Below are 9,007 nucleotides of genomic sequence, written 5' to 3'. Positions count from 1 at the left end.
ACCGGGGCGGGGCCAAGGGCTGCCGCGGAGCCGGGCGGGGCGGGGGGCGTGTTTACGACCGGGGCGGGGCCAAGGGCCGCCGCGGAGCCGGGCGGGGCGGGGGGCGTGTTTACGACCGGGGCGGGGCCAAGGGCCGCTGCGGAGCCAGGCGGGGCGGGGCATGTTTACGACCAGAGCCGTGCAGGGCGGGGCCTGGAGGGCGGGGCCGGGCGCCGCTGCGGGGCGGGGCGGCGCGTGTTTACGTCCCGCCGGGCGCGCCGCGTCGCCGCCCGAGGTCGTTCGGCCGGGGTCCGAGCCTCCCGCACCATGGACACCAGCGACCTGTTCGCCAGCTGCAGGAAAGGGGACGTGGGCCGCGTGCGGTGAGGACCCGCAGTCCGGGAGGGCGCGGGAGGGGAGCGCCGGGCCGGCGGGCGTGCAGCGGCGCCGTCGCGGGAGGGGCGCGCCCACCTCCCGCCCCCCGCGCCTCGGAACGCCCGGGGCGGCTTCGCAGCCCGAGGCTCCCTGGAGGAGGGGACCGCTGGGCGGAGAGGAAGGACGGTCACCTGGCGGCAGGTAGTGCGGATGCGGACCCGGGGCAGGCCGTACCTGGCTCCCTTCCCGTCCCTGGCGCTCCGGACCGCGGTCCCCAGGGAGGCGGAGGCTCCCGAGGCAGCGCCTGCGAGCTCGGCGCCGAGTTCAGCAGCTCCACGGGCCGGACGGGGAGGGAAGCGGTGCCCAGCCGGGATCCGAGGCACCCCTCTCCCCCGGTCCCGACCTGTGACGTGGGACCTCCCCTGAGCTGGTCCCAGGCTGCGACACTCTACAAAGCCTCCCTCGGGCCTTCCTCAGCATTCCCAGGTCTAGCCTCGGACGTCCCCTTGGGCTGCCCGCCCACCCGCAGGGCTGCTCACCAGGCGCGAACCCCCCTCACTTTCTGTATCCCATTACCTACGTGTCCCTCGTCTGCCCTTTAAGATCTGTCCCCTTCTCCCTGTGCTCTCTGCCACCAGGATGCCTGCAGGGGCTTCCTCTGGTCTCCTGCCTCCAGCAGAACCAACCTACCAACCATCCCCAAAGCCCGAGGGCTCTGGCTGAAATAAGGGCCCCATCACCTCCTGTCCCCAGTGCGGGAAGCTCAAAGTCCCATCTTCCTCCCCCCCAGGGCTTGGCCTCTGCACCTGCAGCCGGCGATCCCCTGCCACCCCTGGTGCTTGTCTCTGTCCCTGAGGACTACCTCGAAAGCCTTCCTCCCTCTGGTGTGCCCGGCCCAGGGGGGCTCCCCCTAGCCCAAAGGCCCATTTTGAGCCTCCTCTCCCAGACCAGGAACCAGTTCTGACTCAGACTCTGACCTCCTTCCTGCCAGGTACCTGCTGGAGCAGCGAGACGTGGAGGTCAACGTTCGGGACAAGTGGGACAGCACCCCCTTGTGAGTGGCAGGTGGTGTGGGCTGGCATGGTGGCCCCTGCGCCTCCAAGGACTGCAACCGGGTTCTCCCTTCCCTCAGGTACTACGCCTGCCTCTGTGGGCACGAGGAGTTGGTACTCTACCTCCTGGCCAACGGTGAGACGTGGGGACGGGGCAGTAACCATGCCTCTACATGTCATGTAACGCTCACTTATTAACCTGTGCATTTTGTCCTTGGGCCCCGCTGGAGTGTAAGTTCAATGGGCGTAGGGACCTGCCTGTTTTGCCTGGGGCTGTGTCCTCAGTGCCTAGAACAGGGCCGGCCACAGAATTGTGCGCGCAGTCTGAGTTGTAGGTAGGAGTGGTTGTGAGGGTTCACTGCCTTGCCTGAAGACCTAGACCTTGCCAGGGAAGATACTGCGGTCAGAGTGGACCCCAGGTAATTTGGGAAGAGGGCTTCAGGGCTTATGAGTTGTGCAGGTGAAGAGGTAGGCAGGAGGGCAGGGAGATTTCAGATTTCTCTCAGGCCCCACCCCACTGACAGCCGAGCCCCGCTGTCCTAGGAGCCCGCTGCGAGGCCAACACCTTTGATGGCGAGCGCTGTCTCTACGGGGCGCTGAGTGACCCCATCCGCCGGGCTCTGCGGGATTACAAGCAGGTCACGGCCTCCTGCAGGCGGCGGGATTACTACGACGACTTTTTGCAGCGGTGAGCTGGGCCTGGACCCTTGGCCACGCGCGGGGCGCGGAGCTTGCATGTGCTGGGCATGCGCAGTTGGGCGCAGGCTGCGCGAGCCGAGGGATCTGAGCGCTCGGATGGCCCTCCGTGTGCCCGGCTCTCCCCAGGCTTCTGGAGCAGGGCATCCATAGCGACGTGGTCTTCGTGGTGCACGGAAAGCCGTTCCGAGCGCATCGCTGCGTCCTGGGGGCCCGCAGCGCCTACTTCGCCAACATGCTGGATACCAAGTGGCAGGGCAGGAGCGTGGTGGTTCTGCGGCACCCCCTGGTACGCCCGCCGGGTGCCCGGGGACCCTGGCCGGCGGGGTTTGCCGCGCGCCGCTTCTAACCACCTCTCTGCCCGCAGATCAACCCGGTGGCCTTCGGGGCCCTGCTGCAGTACCTGTACACAGGTGACCCCGACGCTCAGGTGGGGAGGTGGGCGGCGGAGCCCGATGCGGTCCTGAGCTGGCCTTTCACCTTGAGGTGGACCGGCCCGCCCGCCTGGGGCAGCCGAGTCCCCTCCCATCGGGTGCCCCGGCCGCCCTGATGGGGAACCGCGCGCCCCGGAGCCCCAGCGCGCAGCCCAGCGGCCGGGGGGGCCGCCTCCTGGGACGCTGCCTGGGTGGATCGGCGACGCCGAGGGCCGCTCAGGCGCTGACCCGCACGCCGTCCCCAGGCCGCATGGACGTGGGCGTGGAGCACGTCAGTGACTGCGAGCGCCTGGCCAAGCAGTGCCAGCTGTGGGACCTGCTCGGCGACCTGGAGGCCAAGTGCGAGAAGGTCTCTGAATTCGGTGCGTCCGGAGCGCCCGGATCCAGGGCCCTGGGATGGCCCGGCAGGGCCGGCCCGGCCCCCTGAAGCCCCTGTCCCCTCTGCAGTGGCCTCCAAGCCGGGCACGTGCGTCAAGGTGCTGACCATCGAGCCGCCCCCGGCCGACCCCCGGCTGCGGGCCGACCTGGCGCTGCTGGCCGACTGCGCGCTGCCGCCCGAGCTCCGGGTGAGTGGGGCCCGGGGGCGGCGGGCGTCCCCGCGGGCGGCAGGTCGCGCAGCGGGTCCCTGACGCCCTCCGTCCCGCGCCCCAGGGCGACCTCGGCGAGCTGCCCTTCCCCTGTCCCGACGGCTTCAACAGCTGCCCGGACGTCTGCTTCCGAGTGGCCGGCTGCAGCTTCCTCTGCCACAAGGTACCTGTCCCCTCTGTCACCGCCCGGCCCGGGGCTGGCTCCTGGGGCCACAGCCCGGCCCTGGCGCCTCCTGATCGCGGCCTCCCCCAGGCCTTCTTCTGTGGCCGCAGCGACTATTTCCGGGCCCTGCTGGACGACCACTTCCGGGAGAGCCAGGAGCCCGCGGCCTCCGGGGACCCGCCGGCTGTCACCCTGCACGGCATCTCCCTCGAGGTCTTCACCCACGTGCTCTACTACATGTACAGCGACCACACCGAGGTGCGGGCCGGCCAGGTGGTGGGGTGCAGCTGGCTGTCCTCACACGGAGGGGACCTTAGGTTCCAGAGCAGGAATGGGCCACGGGACTCAGGCTACCAGCTGGTGATCCCTGGGACAGCCCCTTGCAGTCCCCAGCTGCTCCGGGCAATGGGTGGGTGGCAACTGTGACCCTATATTCCAGTGACACGAGCCCCCTGCCCTCGCAGGGCAGCAGATTCCTGGGGTTCTGGCTTCTCCTGTCTCTTCTTCCCCTGGCTCCTTCCCTCTGTCCTTAGTTGTCCTGAGACATCTCCAACATGAGGCCTCACAGGTGGCAGTAGGTGGTGTTGAAGGTCTCTCTCGTGGGGCGTTTGTATGATGGACACCGTGCTGTCACAGGGGGGCTCAAAAAGCTTAGTCGGGTACAGAGGTGCACGCCTGTCATCCCAGTGGCTTGGGAGGCTGAGGCAGGAGGATTGGAGGTTGGAGGCCAGCCTCAGCAACTTAGCAAGCAAGGCCCTGAGCAACTCAGAGAGACCCTGTCTGTAAATAAAGTATAAAAAGGGCTGGGGATGTGGCTCAGTGGTGAAGCACCCCTGGGTCCCATTCCCAGTACTAAAAAAACCCACCAAAAAAAAAAAAAAAAAAAAAAAAAAAAAAAATTCCAGAAAAAGCTTGTATCTCCTTAGGATGAGGTAAGTGTCCCAGGGCAGGTGGCTTGCTGGGGACTTAGGTTGTCCTCTCCATCTTGCTTCCCTGCCACCCCCTAAAGGGATTCCAGACTTTTTCTCTAAAGGTAGATATTTTAGGCTACTGGCCGGGTGGTCTCTGTCATAGCTACTCAGCTCTAGCACAGGAGAAGCCATTGACTTTGCAGACGTGAGTGCCTGTGTTCCAATAAAACTTTATTTACAAACAAGGCCCACAGCTGAGACTCGCCCACCCTGCCTAGGGCCATTGTCTTCTATATGTAGAATTGAGCCAGAGGCCGATTCCTGGTATGGGAGGGAGAGGAGGATAGGGCAAGTGGTTTCCTGTTCCGGGAACCACCAGAAGTTGCACATGATCAGCTTTTGCGTTCTACCAGAGATTACTTAACGGCCATAGTCACCAAAGAGGGAGGCTGGGAAACAGTCTCGCTACTGAGTAAGAAGGGGAGAAGAAGCCAGGCAGGGTGGCACACACCCATAATCCCAGCAGCTCGGGAGGCTGAGGCAGGAGGATTGCAAGTGGAGGCCAGCCTCAACCACTTAGCGAGGCCCTGAGCAACTCAGCAAGACCCTGTCTCTTAATAAAATCTAAAAAGGGCTGAGGGTGTGGCTCAGTGGTGAAGCACCCCTGGGTTTAATCCCTGGAACCAAAAAAATTGAAGAAGGGGATAAGGCGTGCTTGGGGACAGCTGGCGGTCTCTGTTGCAGCATAAGCAGGAAAGAACGGTCTTGTTTCCTGTGGCCACAGCCCCAGGCCAGGCAGAGGCCTGGACTCCTCCCCATGCTCAACCTCTCCCTGGGTCCTCAGGCCTCCCTTCCTCCCTCCTTCGCCTCCACCTCATTTTTCTTGTCCTGAAGCTTGGCCCAGCCCTCTGGCCCTGCCCCTGGGGTTGTACCTCTGCTTGTCCTGGAAATGCCCTCTCTAGAAGGAGCTTTGCACCCCAAGGCCACCTTCTTAAGGACTCAGAGTGTGAATTGGGCTCCAAGGCTGGTTTGACACTGTGTTAGCCTCTCCTGAGCTGTGTGATCTTAGGAAAGTTCCTTAACTTCTCTGGGCCTCAGTGTCCCCCTCCAGAAGAACGTGGGGATAATACTTGTCCTACTCCCTCAAGGATGAGCACGCCACTGCTAGCAACGTAGGTGGCACGTATCTGGCGCGAGTGGTGGCAAGAGTCCCTGTGCTGCCTGAAATCCAGGCGGAAGCTGGACACCCAGTCTTCACCAGCACGGGTGGGAGGCCGGGGTTGCTCCCCGACACCCCCGTTGGCAGAGACCCTTCCTTGGCCTTGAACAGCCAACGTCTCTGTTCCTGTCCTAACCACCTTATGAGGCAGACATGATCATCTGGACCACTTGGGCGAGGACACAGGCGCAGAGAGGTTAAGTGACTTGCCCAGGGTCACGCAGCTGGAAGTAGCAGAGCCCACCCTGGTCTGTGTGACTCAGGGCTCAGCCCAAGGCACGGGATCCCGCCAGCCCTTTCCTGTCCCCTTGGGGTGGGAATCTGGGCCAGGCCTCAGGGGCCTGCGGGGCTTCTGCTCCCTGGACGTCTCCGCCCTCTCAGCGCAGCCGTGAGCGCCGGCCGCACCGGTGCCTCAGGACGCGCCTTCTCCCCGTTTTCCCCGGCAGCTGCCCCCCGAGGCGGCCTACGACGTGCTGAGCGTGGCCGACATGTACCTGCTGCCGGGGCTCAAGAGGCTGTGCGGCCGCAGCCTGGCGCAGCTGCTGGACGAGGACAACGTGGTGGGCGTGTGGCGCGTGGCCAAGCTGTTCGGGCTGGCGAGGCTGGAGGACCAGTGCACGGAGTACATGGCCAGGGCCATCGAGAAGGTGGGCGCCGGCGGGGCGCGGGGGGCCGGGGGCCGGGCCGCGGGCCGCGCGCTGAGCCGCCTGTGCGCAGCTGGTGGAGCGCGAGGACTTCGCGGAGGCCGTGCGCCAGGAGGCGGCAGCCGTGGCCGCGCGCCAGGAGACCGACTCCATCCCGCTGGTGGACGACATCCGCTTCCACGTGGCCAGCACGGTGCAGACCTACAGCGCCATCGAGGAGGCGCAGCAGCGGCTGCGCGCCCTGGAGGACCTGCTGGTGGCCATCGGCCTGGACTGCTGACCTCGCCAAGCCTGGGGGACGCGAGCCGTGCGCCCGCGTCCTGCGCTGCACGCGGAGCCTGGGGCCAGGGAGGGTCCCCAGGCCTGAGCCTCTTCCTCCCCCTGCGCACAAACCAGCTTCCCAGCCCCGGGGCTGGGCACACTCAGGGACAGGCGGGAGGGCGCTGGGCCCCTGGCGCCTCCCCAGCTCCCGCCCCGGCCCTGGCTTGCCGTGGCCGTGGCCGTGCCCGTGCGCGGGGCGGCCGCGCGGCCAGCAGCCTGCGTGTGACAATAAAGAGTGAACTCGCTGCGGGTCCTGAGCCTGCGTCGGGCGCAGCTTGGGGAGGGAGGGGCGTCGCCCGGCCCCGCCTCTCCGCCCCCGCTCCCGCCCCCTTGGCCTTTGACCCTGGCCCTGGCGGGCCTCTTCCAGGACGTCACTCTCCCTCAGCCCAGACCCAGGCTCCTCCCCAGGGAGCCCCTGTGGCCTTTCCTACAAGGACCGCGACATTAAAGGGCATCTGTTGGCGCCAGGACACCTTTCAGGCCACAATCCCCCATACACACACACTCACACTCCTTGGCCTCAGCCTCCCCGACTCCGGTCTGCCTTCTCTTTCTTCCTCCCCTCCCCCTTGGCCACTGAGCCACCTCCCCAGCCCTTTTTCTATTTTACTTAAGGGACAGGGTCTCGCTGAGTTGCTGAGGGCCTCGCTAAGTGGCTGAGGCTGGCCTCCAACTTGCCATTCTCCTGCCTCAGCCTCCTGAGCCGCTGGGATGACAGGCGTGCGCCACCCGACCAGGCGTGTGCCAGCTGACAATTAGGAACTCTCTCCTAGCTTGGGGTGTTGGGTGCGCTATCTGAGGAGGGCCTGCCTTAGGGAGAGGCCAGAGTGCTTGTTACACTATGCTGGGGTCATCCAGTGGGACCTGAAGGGGGAGGTGACAGGTGACTAGCAGTTTTGGAGCCCTGCTTTGTCTGCCCAAAGGAGGGCCAGACCCAAGGACAGCAGGTCCCACCTTAGGCCATTCTCATGGGAGATTTGCCAAGTTAGGGAAGCCAGATTCAAACATTTAAAGAAAGTTTTCAATTCCTACGTTTTTCATGTCTTTTAATGCCTGTCAGTGGGAATCAGCAGTACATCAAACCTGCCTTATTTGTAGATGTCATTTAAAATCATATCAAACTTTCATTTCCCAGTCAGTCATGGTGGTGCATGCCTGTGGTCCCAGCAGCTTAGGAGGCTGAGGCAGGAGGATCACAAGTTGGAGGCCAGCCTCAACAACTTCACACCAACTCAGTGAGACCCTGTCTCTAAATAAAATATAAAAAGGGCTGGGGAGGTGGCTCAGTGGTTGAGCGACCCTGGGTTCCATCCCTGGGCACCAAAAAAAGAAAGAAAATTTCATTTCTCCATCGATTTAGGTAATAATGCTAGTGACAGAGTTTTAGGAAAACACTCCGGACTTGATGTTCTCTGGTTCCCTGACAATAGCAGAAGTGGTCAGCGTACTGGTGAGCGCGTTTGTGCAAGGAGTCACAGGCCACCCCAGACCTGTCCCCACCCCCTCCACTGTGTGGGTTGGGATGGGGGCAGTGTCCCCAACCACAGCATCCGGTTCCTCATTTTCGTCTGATGGGGGAACACTTCCTGTGTGAAGGTGCTCAGGGCCTGCGGTGCGGGTAGTAGTCAAATCAGGGAGTCAATATGGCGGGACTTCCTGTGGCTGTGGGGCTGTCAGTGAAGCCTCTGTATCCAGAGGGCTACTGAGGCTGCTTGGGGAGGGCCAAGTGTGTCCAGGAACACAGGAGGAGCTGGGGTGTCCACAGGTTCTACTTCGTTTCTATAGTGTGGTTTTTAGAGTTTAAAAAAACATATTTAACTTTTTGGGGGTACTGAAGATTTAATCCAGGGGTGCCCGGGGGGATCTCCCCACTGAGCCATATCCCCAGATCACCCCCCTTTTTGGAGGCAGGGTATTGCTAAGTTGCTGAGGCTGGCCTCCCACTTGAGATCCTCCTCCCTCAGCCTCCCCTGTTGCAAGAATTGTAGGCCTGCACCCCCATGCGCAGCTTTAATAAGTGTCTATCCAAAGTCAAAAAATTTTCACAGGTAGAGAAATCAGTGGAACAAAGACAAATGAAAAACTGAAGGGAAATAAGGTCTTGCACTGAAATCTCAGGAGGGCTTGCTCCCACCCCCTCAAGAAGAGGAACTGGAATGATCGGAGTTGGGTGGGGGGACCAGGACAGTGATGTTTAGGTGGAGTGCGTGCAGCCAGAGGGACCGTTAAAACAAGTGAGCCCGGCGCGGTGGTGCACACCTGTAATCCCAGAGATTTGGGAGGCTGAAGCAGGAGGACTGCAAGTTGGAGGCCAGCCTCAGCAACTTAGCAAGGCCCTAAGCAACTCAGCAAGACCCTGTCTGTAAATAAAAGAAAAAAGGGCTGTAACTTGAAGTCAAAATGAATAATACTGCCTCTGCCTTTATTTAAAAAGTTGATACTTGGTGCATCATGAAACTTTTTGCACTCATTTTGATTTTTAAAACAGCATAAAATATCACTTCTCTTGATAATGAAAGTTCTTGGTCCTCCCTTGGATGCCGTGTCCCCAGAGTCCCTCAATGTCTCACCCACTCAACCCTGAGTATAGTCACTAAGTGAGCCTAGTCCATAATAATAATTCATT

The 9,007-nt window shown here is 62.4% G+C and overlaps 1 protein-coding gene across 3 annotated transcripts; it reads left to right on the top strand.

Annotated features, from left to right (window-relative positions):
* Positions 1-205: 205 nt before the first annotated feature.
* On the top strand, positions 206-6,626 carry ABTB1 (ankyrin repeat and BTB domain containing 1). 3 transcript variants are annotated; one of them, XM_079122133.1, is made up of 12 exons: positions 206-362; positions 1,346-1,408; positions 1,487-1,542; positions 1,950-2,094; positions 2,232-2,391; positions 2,470-2,515; positions 2,782-2,898; positions 2,984-3,102; positions 3,188-3,286; positions 3,377-3,544; positions 5,863-6,063; positions 6,134-6,626. In XM_079122133.1, the coding sequence occupies exons 1-12, from the start codon at positions 307-309 to the stop codon at positions 6,338-6,340; spliced, it is 1,437 nt and encodes a 478-aa protein (XP_078978259.1). In that variant the 5' UTR covers positions 206-306; the 3' UTR covers positions 6,341-6,626. The 3 variants fall into 3 exon arrangements, with proteins under 3 accessions (XP_078978259.1, XP_078978260.1, XP_078978261.1); XM_079122134.1 differs by lacking the exon at positions 3,377-3,544; XM_079122135.1 differs by lacking the exons at positions 206-362; positions 1,346-1,408; positions 1,487-1,542 and adding an exon at positions 1,560-1,825.
* The last annotated feature ends 2,381 nt before the right edge of the window (positions 6,627-9,007 follow it).

This window comes from Sciurus vulgaris (genome assembly GCF_902686455.1).
Source record: "Sciurus vulgaris genome assembly, chromosome: 19".
Lineage (NCBI taxonomy): Eukaryota > Metazoa > Chordata > Mammalia > Rodentia > Sciuridae > Sciurus > Sciurus vulgaris.
The sequence above is the reverse complement of the archived record's forward strand: the minus strand, read 5'-3'. Positions and strand labels throughout refer to the sequence as shown.